This window comes from Macaca nemestrina, chromosome 2 (genome assembly GCF_043159975.1).
Source record: "Macaca nemestrina isolate mMacNem1 chromosome 2, mMacNem.hap1, whole genome shotgun sequence".
NCBI lineage: Eukaryota > Metazoa > Chordata > Mammalia > Primates > Cercopithecidae > Macaca > Macaca nemestrina.
The window spans coordinates 37,252,146-37,275,216 of NC_092126.1; the positions used below are offsets into that span (position 1 = coordinate 37,252,146).

At 46.9% G+C, this 23,071-nt stretch overlaps 1 protein-coding gene across 4 annotated transcripts in view; it reads right to left on the reverse strand.

Annotated features, from left to right (window-relative positions):
- Positions 1 to 20,735, reverse strand: part of LOC105469892 (kyphoscoliosis peptidase) — a 50,536-nt gene extending 29,801 nt beyond the window's left edge. The window contains exons 1-3 of one of the 4 annotated variants that reach the window (XM_011721470.2): positions 19,823 to 20,735; positions 16,469 to 16,531; positions 12,332 to 12,394 (exon numbers count right to left, since the gene is read on the reverse strand). In XM_011721470.2, coding sequence (XP_011719772.2) covers positions 12,332 to 12,394; positions 16,469 to 16,531; positions 19,823 to 20,135 — 439 coding nt within the window. In that variant the 5' untranslated portion in view covers positions 20,136 to 20,735. The remainder of the gene's footprint in view (positions 1 to 12,331; positions 12,395 to 16,468; positions 16,532 to 19,822) is intronic. The other 3 variants (XM_011721471.2, XM_011721472.2, XM_011721473.2) reach the window with 3 other exon arrangements.
- Positions 20,736 to 23,071: the final 2,336 nt, after the last annotated feature.

Consider the following 23,071-nt stretch of genomic DNA (forward strand, 5'->3'; position numbering starts at 1 on the left):
GGCAGCAGTGATGTTGGTGGCCATGCAGGCACCTACAACTTTGGGGCAAGGATAACTATTTTCTTCTACCAGAGAAGTTACAGTCCCAAGAAAATGAGGGCAAATATTTATTGTTTTTTCTCTCTGTTTTCTGCTGATTTGCCCCAGATGCAGACACAGTTGTGAGGCCCATATGGCAGAGTGAGGAAACTGAAGCTCCAGCTTTTTGGGTAGAGGAATGAGAAATGGGTCATGAAGAGGGGGGAGCTCAAGAAGGCAATTCCATAAAGTTGTAGATGGACTCCTGTGGTCACCTCTGAACTGTGCATGCATGGATCTCATCCTAAACATCATACCACAGTCTTCAGGAAGTAAACTATGGGGTAGATTAATGCCCAGGTCCCAGACTGGCCACTGGGTAGTGCACATGCAGGGCAGATCTGTATAGCATTGCAAAGTCTACAATTCAAAACTACTCAGCTACAAAGACTCAGGAAAATCTTAATTTGAAAAGGAAAAGATAATCAACAGATGCCAACTCCACACAATTCCACACACAAAAAACCAGCCACAATAACATGCTTTAACAAGTAATGGCAAGCAGTTTTGAGATAAATGGAAAGATATAAAGTATCAGCAATAAAAAGAAGATATAAAGGAGAAGTAAGTGAAGATTTTAGACTGAAAAATATGGTTAAAAATCCTCTGGATATACTCAATAGCAGAATGAAAATGACAGAGAACACAGAGTACTTGAAGATAGATCAGCAGGTATTGTCCAGTTTGAACAACAGAAAATGTGAATAGTGCCTCAGGGATCTGTAGGTCCATACCTAAAAGTCTAACATTCATGTCACTGAAGTCTCAGAAGGCAAACAGAAATAATGTGATGCAGAGAAAATATTTGAGGAAATAATGAAAACTTCTGAAATCTGGCAAAAGACATAAAACCTTACTGATTCAAGAAACTCAGTGAATTCTAAACAGGATAAATGTAAGAAAATCCAAGTCCAGATGCATAATCAAACTATTAAAGAAAAAAATATGGAAAGTAGCCAGTGAAAAGTGATGTAAAGCCAAGAGAATTTGGTACCAACACACTTGCTCCAAAAGAAATGCTAACGGAAGTTCTTCAGATGGAAGAGAAATTATACCAGAGGAAAACTTGGAAGAGGGATAGAAATGGTAAATATCTAGATAAATATATTAGTCTGCTCTCCTCTCAAGTTCTTGACAATATGAATAATAATTGAAAGAAATAATTATAACATCTGATAGGTTTTTGATAGATGTGAAATATATGACAACTACAACATGGAGTAGGAGAGTGAATGTACCTATATGGAGGTAAGATTTCCTCATTCTACTTGAAATATTAATATTAACTATAATTAGTCTATGAAAAGTTAAGTACATATAATACATACAAAAATAGGTATATATAGAGATATAGTAAAAAACTTAATAGGCAAATTTAAATGTAATTCTGAAAGGAAAGGAAAGCAGGAAAGAGGAAACAGAGGCACAAACAGAAAACAAATAATAAAGTAGAAAACCTAAATACAAATGTATCAATAATTACATTAAGTGTAAATGGTCTAAACATACTAATTAAAAAAAAGAGATTGTCGGAAAGGGTAAATACATAAGATTAAACTACATTCAGTTTCCAAGGATCCAACTTTAACTACTATGATATAGGTTGGTTAAGTGAAAAGATAATAGAAAGCTGGAGTTGCTATATTAATATCGGACAAAGCAAACTTCAGAGAAAGGAAAATATCGGGGACAGAGGAATATTAGCAAGAATACATAACAACCTTCAATATACCTATGTCAAACAACAACAAAGTTTTAAAATGCATGAAACAAGAACTGATAGGACGAAAAGGAGGAATAGACAAATCTATTTTCTATATATTTGCTGATTTTTCAGTCATTGAAAGAATTAATTGAAAGAAAATCAGCAAATATATAGAAGAAATGAACCACACAATGAATAAAATTTATTTGATGTTTATAAAAGATTCCATCTAATAACGGCACAACACACATTCATGTCAAATGCCCATTGAATAGTCACCAAGATGGACTACATCCTTGGTCACAAAACAAACCTTAAAAAGTTGAAGAGAACTGAAATCATACAAAACTCTTCTCTGACCATAATGAACTAAACTAGAAGTAAAAATCAGAAAGCAACTGGAAAATTTCCAAATATTAAAAATTAACATACTTTCAAATCACACATAGATCAAAGAAGAAGTCTCAAGGAAAATTCAAAAATATTTTGAACTCATTGAAAATGAAAATAAAACACATCAAAATGTGTGAGATGAAGCCAAAGCAGTGCTTCAAGGGGAAATTTGTAGCATTAAATTCTTATTACAGAAAAAAGAAAGGTTTCAAATCAACAATCTAAGCTTCCATTTTAAGAAAGTAGAGAAATGAAGACTAAATCCAAGGCAAGCAGAAGGAAGAAAATCATAAAAATGAGAGAATAAATCACTGAAATTAAAAACAACAGCAGAGAATAATGAATGAAACTAAATGCTGGTTCTTTTTAAAATAATACTGATAAACAGATCAGTAAAAATTTTACTGATCTGACCAAGAAAAAAAAGAGGTAAGACACAAATCAGGGGTAAATACACCAATATCAGGAATGAAATGAGGGCTATCACTGTAGGCCCTCATAAGTATTAAAATAATAATAAAGGAATGATACAAAACCTATGTGTACATAATTTCTACAACTTAGAATAATATTGGGAACAAGTCATAGATGTCCACTTTCACTGATCCTAATAATATTGTACTAGAAGTCCCACCCTGTGTAATAAGACAAGAAAGAGAAATAAAAGGCATACAGATTGGCAAGGAAGAAATAAAACTGTCCTTATTCATAGTTGATATGTCTGTCTACATAGAAAATCCCAAGTAATCTCCAAGAAAAAGCTCCTAGAACTAGTAAGTTAGTTTAGCATGGTCACAGTATACAAGGTTAACATACAAACATCAATTGTATTTCTGTATACTGGCCATAAGCAATTGGAGATGGAATTTAAAAATAACCATTTCCCATAGTTCCAAAATTAAAATATTAGTTCTAAATCTAAAACAAACAAAAATCCCAAACATGGGTAATAATCGCGTACTGAAAACTCCAAAATATGATTAAACACATTAAAGAGGACTTAAATAGATAGGGAGACATACCATGTTTATGGATTGGAAGACTTAGAATTGTCAAGTGGGCAGTTCTCTCAAAATTGATCTATAGATTTAATACAAGTTCAACCAAACACTTTGGGGGAACTGTGCAAATACATAATTATAAAATATAGACATCAAGGCACAGGAACTGGAATAACTAAACTAATTTTGAAAAAAAAGATGGGAGGACTCCCACTCTTTGATTTTAAGATGCATTAATGAAGATGCTGTAATCACAACGGTGTGATATTGGTAAGAGGATAAACAGATCAATAAACAATAATAAAAAATAGACTCACACAAACATGGCAAAATAAATTTTTACAAAAGTGCAAAGGCAATTCAATTGGAAAAAGGGAAAAAGAACAGATATTTTACCATAAAAGAGATTATGGATGGAAAATAAGCACATGAAAAGATGTTCAGCATCATCAGCCATTAGGAAAAGGCAAGTTAAAACCAAAATGAGACATTACATCTATTAGAAGAGCAATAATATACAACTGGCCCTTGAACAACATGGTTTTGAACTGCACAAGTCCACTCATATGTCCTTTTTTTCTACCAGATGCAGATGCAGAGTACTGTTCGTGGAGTGCAAAACTCGCATGTAGAGGACCAACTTTTCCTATATGGGGTTTCTGCAGGGACGACTGTGGGACTTGAGTATGCCCACATTTGGTTATATGTGGGTGGTCCTGGAACCAATCCCCCATGTATACTGAGGGGTGACTGTAATTTAAAAATAGTGATAATATCATATGCTGACAAGGATGCAAAGAAATTGGATCTCATATATTGCTAGTGGGATTGTAAAATAGAACAGTCACTCTGGAAAATTGTTTGGCAGTTTCTTATAAAACAAAACATGTACTTACCATACAACCTAAAAATTGCCCTGTTGGGCATTTATCCCAGAGAAATGAAAACTTATGTTCACACAAAAACCTGTACACAAATGTTTATATAGCAGCTCTATTCATAATCACCCCAAACTGGAAACAACTTAAAAGTCCTTCAGTGAGTGAACTGGATAAACAACCTGTGGTACATCTGTATCAAGAAATAGTTCTCGGCTGGGCATGATGGCTCATGCCTGTAATCCCAGCACTTTGGGAGGCCGAGGTGGTTGGATCACTTGAGGTCAGGAGTTTGAGACCAGCCTGGCCAACATGGTGAAACCCCATCTCTATTAAAAATACAAAGATTAGCTGGGTGTGGTGGCAGGCACCTGTAACCCCAGCTACTTGGGAGGTTGAGGCAGGAGAATCGCTTGGACCTGGGAGGCAGAGGTTGCAGTGAGCCAAGATCGTGCCATTGCACTCCAGCCTGGACAACAGAGCGAGAGTCTGTCTAAAAAAAAAAAAAAAGTACTTTGCAACAACACAAGGGAACTCTTAAGAGTGATGGGAGGATTAGAGTCCATACAAGATAATTTTAAAGAGGGTAATAGAACTGCTGTATATTCTGATGGTGGTGTATTCTGTATATTCTGATGATGGTAACCACCATGGTGGTGGTTACACAAATCTATGCATGTGTTAGCAATCAAAACTGCACACTACAAAAATTCAATTTTACTGTATGTTAATTTAAAATAAAAATAAAAGCAAAAATACCAACCACACACAAAAAAAACCAAGCAGAATTAAAACAAAAACTTGGATGGCACAGAAAGATATAAAGTAGAAAGTGAAACTCCTTTAAGACTTCATTTCTACATTTAAAAATCCAAAGCAGATTACAGTAAACATATTTTTCATAACCTGCTTTCTTCATTTAAATCTTTACATGTCAGTAAGCATAGCCATATGTTATCATTTCAAATGGCTGCATAGTATTCTATTTTGTAGATGGTTTATAATCCATATAAGCAATCCCTATTTGTTGAATATTTAGCTTTTCACAGTTTTGCTATTAGAAACGATGCAATGAACACTCTGGTACATACATCTTTGTATGTATGTAAAGTGATTTGCACACATTGCAAATCAGTTCCTTTGAATAAATTCTTAAGTATGAATCAAATAATATGGATATTTTAAAGGCTTTTGTTAGATATTGGTGAATTTTTCTCATGAATGATTTTATCAGTTTATGAGCTCATCAGTACTATGCAAGAGAATGCCCATTTTGCACATTCTCGCTGTGCTTGATTGCAAAATTGGTCACAAAGTGCAATACTTTGCACTTCCTCCCAATGAGAGGTCTTTTGTTCCACCCCTTGAATCTGGGCTGGGCTTTTGATTTGGTTTGGCCAATTAGCACATGGCAGAAGTGATGTTGCACAAGTTCTGAGTCTAGGCTTCTAGAGACTTTGAGGTTTCCATTCTCATTCTTGGGATCCCAGCCATAACTGCCATGTGAATGAACCAGGTTGTAGATGAGAGCCCACATGGAGCAGAGCATAGCCTCTCGGGTGAGGCTATCCCAGACCAGCTGGTCTCCAGCCAACCCACCAGCTGACAACAAGCACATGAGCAAGCCCACCCAAGATCCAAGATCAGCTGGGTATGGATCCAATGAGAGTTTCTAGCCAAACTGCAGATTGGTGAGCTCGTAAATGCTTATTGTCTAAAGCTGCTAAGTTGTGTGGTGGTTTGTAACGCAAAAGTAGATCACACATACACTCACTGATGTTTGGTTTTATCAACCCTTTAAATTTTTATCAATGAATAATAATACCTGGTTGCTTTGTACATTTAGTTTTATTGTAGTATTCTTTGCATATACTTATTTACCATTTTAAATTCTTATGTTGTGAATTGGCTATTTTCCTATTGAAGTATTATTTTTTCCTCGTTGATTTTGTAAAACCTCCTTTTATAACCCTTTGCCTGCTAAATGCGTTGCAATTATTTTTCGTAGAATAACAATACTGTCTTTTTTGTGTAACTCATAAACTTGTTCTGCATGCCAAAGAGGGTCATTCTCAAACAATTTGAAAAGATACAATGTGGCCTCTGCCAAGCGTAGCTTTGAAGGGGTTAACATTCATTTTGAAGTGTAGTTTCTAGCATATTCCATGTTGAGAGAAAATCAGCTTGTGAGTTTATAATTAAAACATTAAGTATTTCAGAGTTCAAGGCATAATTCAGTTCTGGTCATAGGATCGGGTGCTGTCACCATCAGCAAATACTTCCTGTGTGTCTTCCCATCATGAGTGAGGCATGGGCCTATTCTTCTCCTTTTCACTTTCTCCACCTCAAACCCTCTGAGGCGTCTTTTAAAGCGGGTGCTAAGTGGTACTTGACTTCAAGATGCCTTGTGAAAAATGAATTGAGAAACATGTTCACTCTCTCCCCTCTCATAGGTCACAATACACAATGATCTGAGTAGTCCTGTAGTAAAGAACTCGATTTGACCCAATACTATTTTGTCAAACACAATTTGGAGAATGCTGGACTGGAACAATCTCCATACGCTTAGAGAAACTGCAAAAGTGAACAACTTACCGGCCTAGGGTTCAACAATGAATCTCTTCCCCAAACTTCTCATAATGCCCAGGTACTTTCACACACACACCTGACAGTCTGTTAATTAGTTGCTTCCGGCAGCCACTTCCAATCAGTCAGAGTTAATGAAAAACATGACACCTGTTTGCCACCCTGTGTTAGGTGTCCTGAGCCATGTCTCCATGGGTATTAGCCATGTCCCACTTCTGCCATGTCTCTCTGTGAAAGAGAGATCAAGCTGAAAAACAAACTGCTGTTAAAGTCCCTCCAGGGCGGGGTGTTGAGGTGGGCTCATGTTCGGAGCATGGCCCTGGCCCAGAAGCTCCAGCCATCACTATTTCTAATCCCTTCTCTCCTTTCTGTGATTCCTCTTCCCTCTTGGACAGGCGTCAATGTCCAATATTTTCCTGAATCCCACTTCCTGGTTCTCCCCCAAAGCTGTGCTGCTGCTTAGCATTCCCTCAAGGAAAACAGCCCATTTCTCGGCCTCCCTGATCTTCGTAGGAGTGTGATTCCTGCTCTCACTTACAGGTGTGTGAGGGCACCACTGGGAGGCTTTGCTGGCTCCAGGAACTGGGCCTGGGCTGGACACGCTGTTTCAAGGGGAAGAGCATTCACAATATAGCTTTATGCTTCCTTAGGGCATGGAGTGGAGAGAGTTTGCTGGCTATGACACTCCTGGATCAAATAAAACTCTTAATTTAAGAAACAATATTAACGTGGCCAATCTCTAACAGAGAGTAGATCATTTGGAGCAAAATTTGCAGTCAGATCTAAACCCTAAGTACAGCCTAAGTACAGCACAGTACATTATTCTAATCTTGACTATGAACCATCACAACCAAACCTACAGGAGGCCCTTCCTGGGATTCCAGGCTGCCTGGCTGACCTCTCTCATCCACCCCTCCCCAGCTCCACCAGCTGTCAACAAAGTCACATTTCTGAAGCTGCAGTTTTGACCATCTTAGTTAAGAGCTTGTTAGAGATTATTTTCTGCTAATCCTCAGAAGTGGCTCCCTGGCCCCTTTCCTAGACCCCGCCAGGTCTCCTTGCTTTTCCCCCACCTTCTCAGGAACAGAGCACACAGGCAAGCACGAGAATGTCCACATGCTTACTGCCCTGCACCTGCCTTTCACCCAGTCAGGTTTCTCCTACCTGACAGCTGCTCTCCAGATCTCTTCAGGTTTCAATCAGGATTTATCTAAAGGCCTAATTGGCTCAGAACACCTAACGCAGTATGGCAAACAGGTTTCATGTTTTTCATTAACTCTGACTGATTGGAAGTGGCTGCCTGAAGGGATCAATTAACAAAGACTGTCAGGTGTGTGTGTGTGTGCATGTGCACGGGTGTATATATGTGTGCAGGGGTCATGGGATTTATGTGAAATACTTGCCATCATTGGTTTAAGGTGTTTGTTAACTTTTTCTATAACAGGTTGGCACTTTTACAGCCTTTTTTCTTCTACCTTGGAGTTTTTGTTTTTTTTTTTCCTGCAGTAGCTTAGAGTCAGAAAAACAGCTAAAGCATTGGTAGTTTAAAAAAAAATACCCTTAAATAGTCCCTGGTTAGGTATTCAACAGAGACATGCTGTGATTCCACCCAGGATGCAGTAGTCAGGAAGTGGAGAGCAGTGACATCCCAGGAACGAGCATGCTAGATGGTGACAGGGACCGTCTAGCTCTGTATAACATGCTGGAACACCACCCTTAGGGGGTGCTGCCAGACACAGCATGAAAACCCGGCTCAGCAGCTCTCACTGTGAGATGACAAGCTAGTGTTCCAGAGCTCAGGGCTGCGACTAGGCATCTGCTGGTGTGCGTGATGAAGGTCATCACTGGCAGCCCTGCCCCTGGCTTCCATTAGGAACTGAAAACAAAGGACTGTTCATGATTCCTTCTATGGGCTGGAGCTCCACAGGGAGGTCTGAGGTCTGGAAACTTGGCACTTTGACCCCAGTGCACGCATGATCAAAGAAGGCTACTCTACAAAGTGTTTGCATGGGAATAAGGGCTGATGACCTCGAGGACAGAAGCCCCAACAGAAAACTGACTCCCCAAGAATGTCCTTTGGGGTCAGGCATGGTGGCTTATGCCTGTAATCCCAGCACTTTGGGAAGCTGAGGGAGGGGGGTCACTTGAGCCTAGGGGTTTGAGACCATTCTGGGCAACATAGTGAGACCCCATCTCTACAAAAAAAAAAAAAAACCCAGCCATGTGGTGGCACTCGCCTGTGGCCCCAGCTACTCGGGAGGTTGAGGAAGGAGGATCACTTGAGCCCAGGAGTTTGAGGCTGGAGTGAGCTGTGATCCAGCCTGGGCCACAGAGTGAGACCCTGTCTCAAAAAAAATAAAAAAAAAAAAAAAGTCCTTTGCAGGGGCTCCTTGTGATTACCCACCTTCCATTCATTCAACCCACATACCCACTACAGATCCATCTCCAAAGCCCCTTCCCTGACCCAGGATTCCAATGTTCCTTTGTCACCTGTTGCATAAAGTCTATCATTGAAAGAGAGGCTGAGGAGGAGGGACAATGTTGAAGCATTCCGAGCAACGAGTTCAGACTGAAACCTTAGGCTGCACGTTGAGGGTGGGGGTTGGGTGGGGGTACTGCACCCAGATCAACACCACCAGATTGGTCCCTGCCCTGTATGGAAGGGACAGTATGGTGGAGTAGTTAAGCCCGCCGGTTTCGAGAGCACACAGACATGGGTTCCACTTCTGGGTCTGGAATGTGCTAACTGTGCGACTTCAGGCAAGTTATGTAAATCTCTCTGAGCTTCTCTATCTGTAAAATGAGGATGAGAACCTTCCACAGAAGGTGGGTGTGGAGATTGAATGAGGTGAGCCATGAGAGGGGCTTAGCTTAATATCTGGCACACACCAAGCCTCTGGTCACCGCTATTACTGTGATAGAGCTTCCAAGAAGGCTTCTCTCAGGGCTGGTGTGGTTCTCAGAACAGAGCCCAAAGGTTGGCAAGGCTCATGGGATGAATAAGAAAGTGGCACATGGAGTAACGATTCTCTGGCCACTGCTTTCCAAAATGGCAGGTGCTGGCACCAACCTCCACAAAGCCAAATTTGAATTCATGTTTCTTTCCCAACCTGCTCCTCCTGCATCTCCCTCACCTTCATCCTCCCCATTGCTCAGGTCCCAAGCCTTGACTCCTCTCTTTCTCGTATACCCCAAATTCACACCATGGGGGAACGTCTCCTGCTGGATTATCATGATGCCTCTTAAGGGTTGTCTTGTTTCCAACCTTGCCCCCTCTGTTTATTCTCTACGCATTGGAGGCTGTCATGTTTACAACCATCTAATGGTTTCCAATCGCACTCAGATTAGAAGCCTCCCAGGCCCTGCCAACTCTGCCCTGTGTCCTCTCTGACTCTTCTCCTGCTACCCCCACCTTGCCCATGCCCCTCCCTTCCTCTCCACAGCACAGTTGCCTGCTCCTTGAACACGCAGACACGCTCCTGCCCCGGGGGCCTTCACGCTCACTGCTCCCTCTGCTGGAAGCCCTTCCCCAGATACCCACATCATTTGTTCTTCACTTCTTTCCTTGCTTAGATGTCACTTTCCCAATGAGACCGTTCTCACCTACTCCACTTTAAATTGTCCCCTGGGATAGGCTGAAGAATGACCTTTAGAGATATCCATGCCAGAATCGCTGGAACCTGTGAATGTTACCTTATACGGCAAAGAGGACTATGCGGTTGTGATTAAATTAAGGATCTCGAGATAGAGAGACCATCCTGATTATCTGGCTGGGCCCTGAATACAACCACACATATCCTTATACAAGGGAGCACGGGGAGATTCAGCTATTTATAAGCAGAGAAGGCAATGTGACAATGGAAGCAGAGATTGGAGTGAGGCAGCCACAAGCCATGGTGGGCCTGCAGCCTCTAGCAGCAGGAAGAGGCAAGTAACGAAGGCACCCCTAGAGCCTCTAAAAAAAGCCGGCCCTGCTGACACTTTGACTTTAGCCCTGTAAAACAGATTTTGGACTTCTGGGCTCCAGAAGTGTGAGAGAACAAATCTGTGATATTTTAAGCCACCTCATTTGTGGAAATTTCCTATAGCTGCTATAGAAAATGAATACACACCGCTGCACAGTCCCAGACCCCCATTCCCACATACACTCCTTATCATCCTTCCTGCTTCACTTCCCCTCATGCCTTATCTGGATCAGGGTGTTTGACTTGTCAGGATTGTCTGTGTCTCCTCACTAGGATGTCAGCTCCACAAGGACAGCGGCCTTTGTCTGTCTTCTTCACTAAGTGAGGTAAGTGGTGCTAATCCACTCTCATTAGAGCCAGATATCTCTGAGTCCTTTTTTTTGTGTTGAGCCATGTGTAGTTGAGTTCATTTTCGAGAAGCAACAGCATGTGGGCTTTTCCTTGTGGTTTCTAGGGCTGGTGGCAGGTCCTGCTGGGCCCACAGAGGTCTCTAAGGCCTGTCCTAGAGCTGCACTCTCAGGAATTCTGGCCTAAAGGGACATTGGCCTGCACTGTGAGGAGAGCCAGCTCCCCCATGCTGGTAACCCCAGTTGGCTGGCCTTTCATCACTACCTGCCAGCGCCTTCCTCTAGAGAAGCTGGTCCACCTGTATTTCAGAGAGCAATTCCCTGAGAGGTTCCAATCCTCCAGGGCCTCCAGAGTCCTCCTGCTTCATGTGGGGCATGGGGGAAGTCACTGCCTCTGAATTTGATCAGATAATTTCCTTGCAGGTTAGGACATCAACTCTCAGAGCAAGCGTGATGAACTCTTACGGCTGAGCCTGTGAGAGCACACAGACACCAGGGCCCAGTATTTAATGCAGAGCAGTTAACCACGGTGGGAGTGAGACTCTCTAACCTGGCCTCCCGCCACCACTGCTGTGGGGCCCTCCTGTCTCTATCTTGTCATGTGCTCAGATCCAGTCAACTGTAGAGTCAGTGATGCTCTTGCCTGCCTTCCCCGAGTCCCCAGAGTCTGTCCCCAAAAAGTGAGGACTCCCAACGACGGTGCCTCTCACTCTGCCTTGCTGTGGCAAACTCACTGGATAGGATGCCCTCAGAAGGCTCAGTCTCAGCAGGAGAGGCCGAACAACTGCTATGGGTCAGGACAAGGGAGGGCTTGGATGCCATGAGCCAGCAGGAGGGAGACTGGTTTCCAGGGGAGATGAGGAAGCAGAGATGTGTGAAGGTTAACAGCTGAGACTTGCTGGGGGTCAGGCTGCACAGCTCTGACTCTTGCTGGCCATGTGATCTTGGACACATGACAGCCTTTCCAAGCCTCAGTTTACTCATCTGTAATTTGAGGATGGTAAACAGGATTACTGTGAAGCTTAATTTACATGAGAATAAGTGCACAAGTCTGGCACATGGTTAGCATTCAACAAATGCTGAATGTTGAATGTTGAATAGTGATGACAGTAATAGTGAAGATGATGACAGCAGCGGGCTCTGAGGCCCATGGGCTTTATTTCTTGATCTCATGGTGAGGGGAAGACTCAGACTGTGCGGCCTCTTGCTGCTTCCCGTGAGACACAGGGAGAGGAAAAGGGTTTTCCAAAACCCATGGGCGCAGAGAGGACCCTGCTCCCCATAGTCTGAGCTCCACATCCTGGGCTGTCACTGGCCAGAGCATCAGGTCGGGGCACACGTCTGTAGGGGAGGTCATGGCTAGCAGTGAATCACTTACCTTGGCTGTTGTAGGAAGTGATCACCTGGGGCTGCTGAGGGTGCTGCTTCTCCACCAAGTTTTCTATTTAAGGAAGACAGAGAGGCCTGCAGTGACCACTGGGGAATTGACCCCAGGCAGAGCAAAGGGCTGTATGTGTTTGCAGGAAAGGTGGGCCGGCGAGGGCCAAGCACATCCCCAGGCCTAAATGTGTGTGCACCCTCACAGTGTGCACATGTGCAAACCAGCACAATGACACTGTGCATGGAGACAAATGCCTGGAAGCCCATGTGCACATACCCCTTGTGCCCCTTATCATGTGCCAGCACACGCTGGGTTTCTTCTGGAACAGGCTACCAGTCTTCCACGGTCTTTGTAGCCATAACTCCCAACTTTGGCGTCATTAGGCACAGTTTCAAAAGCACTGTCCATACACAGACGCCTCACTGATCCTCACACCTTTCTGTGGAGCAGGCTGGGAGGTTCTGACCTGGGACTTAAACCCCAGGTCTTCTGACTCCCAGTTGAGCCTTCTGCTTCTTTTTTTTTTTTTTTTTTTTTTTTTTTTTTTTTTTTGAGATAGAGTCTTGCTCTGTCCCCCAGGCTGGAGGGCAGTGGCGTGATCTCCGCTCACTGCAAGCTCTGTCTGCCTCCTGGGTTCATGCCATTCTCCTGCCTCAGCCTCCCGAGTAGCTGGGACTACAGGCGCCCGCCACCACGCCTGGCTAATTTTTTTGTATTTTTAGTACAGATGGGGTTTCACCGTGTTAGCCAGGATAGTCTTGATTTCCTGACCTCGTGATCCATCCGCCTCGGCCTCCCAAAGTGCTGGGATTACAGGCGTCAGCCACTGCGCCCGGCTGAGCCTCCTGCTTCTCCATGAGAAGCAGCAGCCTAGGAGATGGGATGATGTGTAGTTTGGTTCTGTTTCACAAGCATTTGCAGGGCATGCACTCTACGCACATTCTCTCCACATGCTGGGATATTTCTGTCCCTGGGACACAGAGTTGTCCTCAGTGCCTAGTGGAGTCAGGCTGCCATGGAGTGATGCCTAGTTCCTGCCATTGGCCAAGAAGTGGGAGGTCACAGGCTTACTTGCCCTCCTACGGGAAGCATGACCTTTCCTCCCTTCTTTACAGTTGCTGCTGTGGCCTGCTCTTAGTGAGGCTGCCCTTGAACCTCTGCTTCAGAGGGGTGGGGGAAAGGCTGGGCAAGGGGAGGATGGTGGCAGCTGGAGGTTCACCCACCACTACCACCCTGGCCTGCCATCTTCTCTCTATAGCTTCCTGCTGGCTTGCAGTGGGCTTGTCACTGGAGGTGACCACTGGGACCAGTGCCTCAGTGTGGAAACAAGTATGCCTCTGGGGCATTGGCCTGAACAGGTCCATTTAGATGATTCTTCTTGTGCAGATGAGCCACTCAGTGGTTCCCATGCCTGGGCCCACGCAGAAGCCAATCAAGGTAGGGGGTGAGGTACTGAGCCAGGCTGGATTTGTGATCCACCTGACAGGGTCTTGCCCTGGAAAGCCTGCCTGCTCCAGCCTTCTCCTGTGAACAGGCGCAGCTAGGTCCCTGAGCCCCACACTAGTCAGCCGAGGGCCAGGTCCACTGTGTATTCCAATACAGGGTGATGTGGCATGCAGGGCTGGAGCCCCAGACCAGGCGAGGACAGGGAGGCCAGGGCCGCCTCCTGCAGGCACAGCTGGCAGTGCCTCGGCTGGCTGAGGGAGGAAACAAAATCCGGGAAGGGAATCCTCAAGGAGGGTGATTGGCTGGCATAGCTGCTGTGGGGTATTTATAGTCAAGGCTGCACAACTGGTTTCCCTTTAGCTGTGGAGCGTCAGTCCCTGTGCTACTAGGCAGACTTTGTCCAGGACCAAGGAAAGTAGCCAATCACAGCAGGGGAAGCCCGTTGCTGGGCAAGCTATCGGGGTGGGGTGGCGGGGGTGAGGAGGCGGCTGGGCCCAAACACCTGCTGCTTCGAAAAGTTTGGAGCTCTCTAGTCTCAGCACCCTGCCAATGCCCCAGCCCAAGCAGTGCACGGGGTAGCAAGAGGGGGAATATGCGCCCTTCTGGATCAACCCCATGCTCAGCAGCGTCTGTGTGCACTCCACCAGCACATGCCATCAGCCACTTCCTTCTAAGATGGAAGCCATCCAGTTACCAGGGCTGGGCAGCCTGCTGGTTACCAGGGCTGGGTGCCTTGGGCACCAGTAAGACAGGTATGAGAAAAGGTCAGCTTCAATACCTGCACTCAGAATCTCAGCATCAGAAAACACAGAAAGAAACTAATTTTGATTTCTGCATGCATGTAAACGTACCATTTGAAAAATAAATGAAATTTTGCTTTACACATGTTGGTGGAATGGTAGAAGTGTCATTTTTTTTCTGGGCTCAGGGCCTCTGGAGAGCCTCTCTCCAGCCCTGCATGTACCTGAAACTCCCAGTTCTCATGGTGGTTTTGCAAGGACTATTTTAATCATCTTCTATCAGCTGACACATAGTGCTAAGACTCACTTCATGTCTTTTACAAGAGTCTTGTAATGGTCTTGTAATAGTCAATGTGTCACTTTGTGTTTTGTGATATTTTTCCACTAACCTTCTCCTAAATCAGAAACCCAGAAGATGGTAAAAATAGAATGAATTCAGTATATTTCAATCTTCTCCTGATGTAATAACATGCCTGAGAAGCCCTAAGATGAGTGTCAGACAACTCAGGCAAGGTATGAGAGAGCTGCAACCAACAAGGATGCTGTGCTTCTTTGCTTCCACCTGTGGCTTGCTTGCCCGCTCACCCACTCACACATGGGCCGAGCATGCATACCTTCCATGCCCTGCATGGCCATTTCTGTGGCTAACAGGTCTCTGGGGGTCTGATTCTTATCAAAATTCTCAATAGCCCATAGCAGAGTTTTGTTAGCTTTGGTGTCTACTTCAGTAGAGCTAAAGCTGGCATGTCTACCAACTGATGGCCCCTGTAGCAAGGTTACAGGGAAGCCATTGCACCCATGCATGTCTATAGGTTAGGTCACAGAGGGGGTGGTTCCCTGGCAGTGGCAGGGTAGGGGTGGAGGGTGTGTCTTGAGGACTCCTACCAAAGGCAGGGAACATAGGAACACTCTTCACCTCCAGGGTGTCGAGACTCACCTGCAGTGCATTACAATTCCAATCATTTCCACACAGCTCCCCTGAGGGCAGTGTTCTCGGTTGTCTTTTTCACTGTTTCATTTCCAATATTTAGACTCATGCCTGGCACAAAGTAAGCACTCTAGGCATTTGTGGACAGAATGAGTGAATGAATTCACTTTTAGAACTTCATCTTTCCCTTTCATTATTGTCAAAAGGATGGTAGAACATAGCAGTTTAGTCCTATTCATCTGCAATCCTATTTCCACATTTGTGTCATGGAGGGTGGTTCCTTTAGACTGGCATTTGATAAACCAGTCATCTGATCCCAGGGCTCACTTAGCTGGGAGCGGATGGAGTTCTCTACTGGGGTTCTGGGAGTAGAGGTTTGGTCTCTACTAGAACCCTCATGTGCCCACTGTGCAATGTCCCTGATGTTTGTCCCTGGAGGCTGGGCTAATGAACTCTAAAGGGAATAGAATAAAGCCTATTATAGTTGGCCCCTTAGTGTTCCCAAAGAGATCCTGGGCCTGGGGTGGCAGATGCCTGGCACCAGAAAAAAGAGGCTTTGGAAGCTGACTTCTTATTGTATTTTGGGTCCAGGCCAGCAGGAAGCTATAGAACCCTTAAGTGGCATCTTCTCAGGCCTCAAGTCATACCGTCCCAAGGCAGACCACTGTCCTCTCTGCTGGGAAACATTTTCAAAACATAGATGACTGCCTCTCATAGGAGCACACTCAAACCTCACCATCCCAAGGGATGTTAAGTCCTCCCCTACAGCTCAGCCAGCAAACAAATGGGTGCTCAAGTTCCTGTTCTTCAGCCATAGCCTCCAGGAGAGCAGGGGACCTGACACCAGGGACCACTTCCCACAGTCACAGTGGTCCTAGAGGCCTGGCTGGGTCAGGAGCAGCCACTTTCTGTTCAGTGGTTAGATATCTAGGGCCAGTCTTCAAATGAGTGAAACCCAATCCTTCCAGTTATTATTCAATGTATTAAATCCTATAGGTTGAAAGGAAAAAGAGAATTTACCGTGAAGGTCATTTCCTTCTAATTTCTGCCATCTTCGGACTCCATTTCCAATGCCTTGGAATCCTGCAAAATAACAAGTTTCTCTGAGGCGGGAGACCCAGGGCAAAAGAGTGATGTGCCAGTTGCAGACTTATCTGGGTTATGGTAGAGCAGGTGGATCTTGGCTCTCTTGGAATCTGAGAGAGGTTACCCATGAATCAGATGCCCCTGAGGAAATGAATGCAACTCTCAAAATTCAAAACATCTAAAAAGTGTTAAAACAGTTTTCAAGGGCAGTGGGGTTGGTTATCAGGATCATTTGGGGAGAATTTTTGTAGTAGAGATGCCCATTTTCCACTTCCACCTCTCCTCTGCATACACATGAAAGCATTATTTTAGAAGTCATTCGCTATCCATGTTGCCTGCCTATTTCTGTAAGTGGTGAATCACTCACTTTTAGAGTCTTGATATAGAGTGGGAGGAGTGGGCTAAGACCGTCAATCCCAATGGGAACGGAAAATGACAGTTGCCAGTTCTCTTGGCCTCCCTTGCAGCTAGAGGGTAAACACGTATGGCCTAGCCATGGCCAATCTGATGTACCTGTGTTTCACTCTGCCTTGGGACCTGGTGATGCAACAGGGAAGGGAAGGAAAGCTCTCACTCTGGCTGCGGCTGCAAGTGGTAGCCGCAAGGTCGAGTTCCTGGCACAGCACGGGGATACGTTCTGGCAGCGGGTGCTGCTGCAATAAAATTGAGATTCTGGCGCGGAAGGAGTATTCAGGGCTCCTTGGTGGCCGAGGAGGTTTCCTCACTAGACCAGCTCTGTGGTACTGCTGATGGCACTGTTCCTGGAAGTTCAGCCTTGAGTCTTATTCTCCAGCCCTCTCAACCACTCAGGGGCCGCCACTCCCTTCTTAACACCCTTCTTTTCTGCAGAGTCCCCCATAGCCAGGGCCAGTGACTTACCACTTGGAACCCTCATGACACACCTATGGAGTAGAATACACAAATCACATAGATTTTTGGGATAAGGCCTGAAACTTCGAAGCTCATTGGGTCTTGCTGTAGGCAGCTATAGGCTATATCCTCTACTGCCGCAGGAATATATGCACTTTACTTTCTGATAGGAGTTGAGGGCTTTCAGGCACGTTCTGGAGAAGAACTGTTCGAGGGAAATGACTGGGAGGATGACTTACAGAAATGGGAGAGAACATCTGCTGGCTCTGTAGCCCAAATTCCTAGTGATCTAGCCTGTCCACACTCTCCTTGCCTTCTTGTCCCCCTGACTCTTTTCTTCCACAAGGCCACCAGCAGAAGGGCCACCGGTTACAGATTACTCCATCCTCTTCATTGCAACAATAACTGAGCCTTGATCTTTTCTGACATGGAGTCTAGGCCCTCTTTTACATAGCCAAGGAAGATCCACTCTCCAGTGGAGGACCTGGAGTGCGGAGGAGAAAGGAGGAGATACCTGAAAGTGATCATGGGTTTGTTTTAGATCTTTGCACCCATGGGAGGCTTTGGAACAAGCTGATCTTGTTGGGCATTTTCCTCCCTTAGGCTGTTTTTTGAGGAGGGGGTCTGCAGGCTGGCTTACCCTGGGGTCTCCTGAATATCATTGTTGACCACCAGGCATCAAAAGTCATGCACTTTCCCTCCTCTCTGCTCTGGTTGTGAATAAGTGACAGAGATCTCTACACTGTCACTCATAGCATCTGTGAGAAACGGCCATCAGGAAAATATTTGGAGAAAAAGCTCAGCAGAAAGGGCCCAGCCATTAGGGGTCTTTTTTTCTCTGTCACAGTCACAAGTGTGCATCCATTAGTCTGGAGTCATGGCGAGTTTGTGCTGGGTGTTGGGCACCTCTCAGGACAGTCCTGATGCCTGGTATTTCCTGGGCTTCTCTGCATTCTTTGCCCTTTCTAGTGTCAGAGTCTTTAGAAGTGACGTGATCAGAGAGGATCGTGGGACTTGTGGGCTGACCTGGAACTAGGCCTCACCATACACTGGAGAAGACATTCTGGACTGTGGTACATGTATTCAGAGCAGTCTCATTTCTATCAAGAAGTTGATGCCCTCTGCTGATTTTCTAACTACAAATACCCTGGACAGGCCATTTCCCCTTCTCCCAAGAGCAGCTCTGAGAACTAAAGAGCCAATGAATCCAAACAACTCCTGCTTCAGTCAGGAATCAGCCCTGAGACTAGAGTGCCTGTCAACATACTCAGCCCTCCAGATTCTGTTTCTTTCCCCTGCCTGCCTTCCCAGGAAGTCCCCAGGGCTCCGGAGGCAGCTCTAGCCTATGTGGCTGGTAGTGGCAAGGCCATCCACAGCAGCATTACTTTAGCAAGGCAGGTGGAAGGTGGATGTTCAATGTGCACAGAGGCTCTGGGGACAGAAGAACCAAGGGCAGAGCAGCAGCAGGAATTCCAAGGAGCTCCAGAGCTGGAGGGGAGGAGAGAGGCAGAAGTCATTCTCCTGCATGGACTGTCAGGCCTAACTTCTAAAGAACTGGCCCACAGTCCGCCTAGTGCATCCTCACACCAGCCTCGGAGACAGCTTGCCATCCAGGACCCTGAGGTTCTCTGGCTTTTCAGGGGCTTATTTAACCTTCCTTATCATCCATCTGCACTCTATTCACATTGTGTTCTGTCGTCTGGAGAACAGAGAGGCCCGGATCCTGCTTTCCACAATCACTCTGTAAACAGTCACTTTATTTTACCAATCTACAATTTATAAATTTACCCAGAAAATATGTAGGACAAGTAAAATTGATGGATAAGTTCAAGTGGAGACAGCAGGTTTCAAATCTTACCCTATCCAAACCTGCGTTCCTTTTACGCCTTTCATGCCTGCCATCTATAGAAGGCTAGGAGAAAGTCTCAAGAAAGGAGAAACTGAGGCTGTAAACTGTGCAGGGCCACACAGGGCGCTCCCCATCTCAAAGGCTGACTCAGCACAAAGGTTTCCCAGCGTCCCCTGTGCCCTGCAGTGTGCTGTGGGAGGGGAGCAGGCCTCTGCTACCGGTGAGTGAGCTCTGAGGCTCTGGCCGCCTTCCTCCAGGGTATCTTCCAGTCTTGCTCTCCCCGTCAGGGAGTGGCTGGGAGGAAAAAGACTCCCAGGGGTGACGGAAGCACCCACAGGCCTGCACAGGGAGTCAAACTGGGGCAGTCACGGGGCTGCGCGTTGCCACGGGACTGCGCGTTGCCACGGGACGCCGGTGCCACTGCGGGGAAGCGACGGCAGCCATGGGGGAGAGGGTCGGGCTCGCAGACCTCGTTCGGGGGAGCAATGGGCGCCCCCCGGCGGGCGGGCCCTGTGGCAAGGAGGCCGAGGTGCCGGGGGACCCGGGTACCCGGGTCGGGCGCGCGTTACCTCCTCGGCGCTGCAGCAGCGCGCTCGGGTCCGCCTGCTGGTCTGAGTGCATACCCTGTGCGGCGCGCCGCTTCTCCGAGTGCACGATCAGCAGCATGTCGATAGATACGGCGTTGATGTCCTTCTTCAGCTCCATGATGCCGCCTCCCTTCCGACCTGGGCGCCGCGGCCGCACACTAGGCTGCTTGCGCTGCAAATGGCCCCGTGCGCGCAGCTGCCCCACACGGGAGAGGGCGAGGGCACGGGAGAGGGCGCTCCCCCGCCGCTGGAGCTGCAGGGCGCCGCGTTTCGCTGACTCTGCCAAACACGCCATTAGGGCCCTCCTGGGAGGGCGCTACCCTAATGAAGCTGTTCTAAGTCACCTTTGAAAGGAAATCCCCAGGCCCAAGCCTTGACCTGCACCGGGGCCATAGTCGGCAGAGGCGGCCGGTCCAGAGCCTCCCTCCCTGCGCCCCTGCCTCCCGCTCGGTGCACTTGAAGCGCTGGTCCTGGGCTCCAGGACTTCTCTGGCTGAGCGCTGCCTCATCCCCACGGTCTCCGGAGGGTTTCCGAGAGGGCCCGGAGCCCACCTCCCACGAGAAGCCTCTGGCAAATACAGAAATCGCACAGTGCTGTCAACATTGAGAGTAGGTTCAGGAGAAGGAAAGACAGCAAAGGGGCTCCAGATTGAATTGCAAGATGTGCAGGAATTCGCCAAGTTTTGGCCTCGACCTCCCTCGTTCCCCGGGTGGGTTTTGGAGGTTGACAGCTCTCTCCCTAGGAGGGAGTTGGGTGGGGTTTTGGAGTCAGGAGCTCCCCCCAGTTACGGCCCCTCTAGAACTTGGAACATGCCCATTGAGTATCAAGCTAACGATCCTCTTTGATCTGAAAGGAAAGTCTTAAAGTCTCTGTTCCTTCTAGAAGCCTGGCTCCTGCCCTGTAGGGAAGGAGGGAGGGGGAGAGGAGGAGGCTGGGCACAGGGAGCTGGACCTGAGAAGCCTTCTATTTTTAGCCCGGCCTGGCCTGCCCAGCCAACAGCAGCAGGGGTTTGGCTGTAGGTCTCAGGAGTGTTTACATAGGCTTCTGCCCGGTACCCCGGGGCACTAACGGCCCACCCTGCTGGGGGCGTTCCTCTAATTCGAGTTTCTACTGTTAATAAATGCCCCCCACATGGAGGCCTTTGCTCTGGGAGCCCTCCCCACATTGGAGTGTATGGACCCCACCTTGTAGCATGGCCCTGAGAGTTCCCAGATCCTCCTTGGAGGAGCCAGTGTCACATAGACTGCATTCCAGTACCAGTTCCATCACTTCCTGGCTGTGTGACCTTGGACCAGCCATTTCCCCTCCACCTTCTTACCCTTATCACTGGGTTGGTAAAAATTTCTCACATGGCTCTTGTGAGAATGGCATGAATATAAGGCACCTGGTGTACAGAAAGTGGTCTTCACATGGTGGGTAATACCTTCACATGTAGGTAGGAAATACTTCACCCTTACTTCATTTTAAGGATAAGTAAAGGGACAGAGGGAGTGAGAAGTGACTGGTGGAGCAGAGAAGCAGGAGACATGTCACAGCCACACCCTGAGATTCTGAAGGTCTTCCCCCAATAACAGTGGCTCAGAGTTTGGTCGCATGTGGAAAGGCTGTTGTCTCATTGCATTACCAGCGCCCCCTGCCACCCTGCCCCCACCTCACCCACTGGGCATCTGATGAAAGGAGAGGTTATTGGCTTCCAGAAATGTTGAACTGGAGTCCCCAGAGAGCTGAGGCCATAGACAGACAAGTGGAGATGGGTGACTCCCAAGGCAGGTTTCCTTCTGCTAAAGTGAGTCTTGTCCTATCTGTATGTGTGCAGGTACACACACACACACACACACACACACCCCTGGGAGGCTGGCTGACACTTGCTCTCTGTGTGGCTGGGGAAGTAAGAACTGTGAATTACGCAAAGCTCTTGGGGTGTTGGAGATTGCTGAGGCAGATCTCAGGTCCCAGAGTTCCCCCAGCTACCCTGGGCCAGTCAGTGTTGCCTAACTCCTTCAAGTGTCAGGTTGTCTGAAGTGCTGAAACCAACGAGAAGCCCGTGTGCAGCACCCCTGGTTGCTGGATGGGTCTGAGTGGTGGTGATGGTGGGGGGAGCTGAAGTCTCATTTCCTTACACTTGCATTCCCATCTCCCAACCCCTGCTCTCCTGCTGGAAAGTGTCATTGCTAGGAACTCACAAACTCTGGGGCCCCCTCCGAGAACTGCCTCTGGAGAAGGATATTCTGACCTGGGAATGGGCTGCCAGGGGTCTGGGGAGATGGTGTGGAGGCCTCATGTCTCTCTGCTATGTCTGAAGACAGCTTTGGAGCAGGGCCTCTCATCTTTGGTGCTATTGACATTTTGAGCCAGATAATTCTCTTTTGCGGAGCTTTCCCGTACACTGTGGGATGTTTAGCAGCATCCCTGGCCTCTACCCACTAGATGCCAATCACATTCACTTCCCGATTGTGACAACTTAGAATGCCTCCAGACATTGACCAATGTTTCCTTTGGAAAGAATTGCAGTGTGGACACCGCTTTGGAGCAAACTCCTGAAGTTGGAGTCACCTTGACTGCTCTGGGAGATGTTGCTGCCCCTGGATCCTGATGCTGCCTGACACCTAGACCCTCTTCCTAGAGGTTTACCCATGGCCATCAGTCCAACAGCCCAGCTTCTGGGGCCTGCCAGGAGCATAGATGAGATGCTCTTCTTAATGCCAACTCTATTCCCATCCTTGGCCTGGGTTGACCTAGCTGCCTCCCCTCTTCCCCACTATCCATTCTTGGGCGGAGAGGGAGACACCATGGGGAAGGTGATGTGGCTGAAGGCATTTGGATAGATCAGGACAGGAGAAGGAGAGACAAGAGAAGACTGAGGTGGCTGGGATATCGTTCAAGCAGAGGCTCTGTCCCTTCTGCTCAAATCCTCCCTGCAGCTGCTCACATAGTCAATGAGACAAATGACAGAACCCCCAACCTGCAAATCTCCAGACCCATCTCTTCCTTTTTCCCTACCAAACCCACACACGCTTCAGCAAAAACCATGTCCTCTACACCCCAGACACACCATACTAGCCCCTCCATCCTGCCACTATCTTGAATAAAAAAGATGCAAGGCTCTCTGTATTCTGACCTAAATAATTAATCTGCCTCCTTGTCTTAGGATCTGACAAACCAGGGGCCTTCTCCATTCTTGAGCAAAACTTTATTTTAATCAAAATGAGTGGGAAATTCCAGGATCCAAAA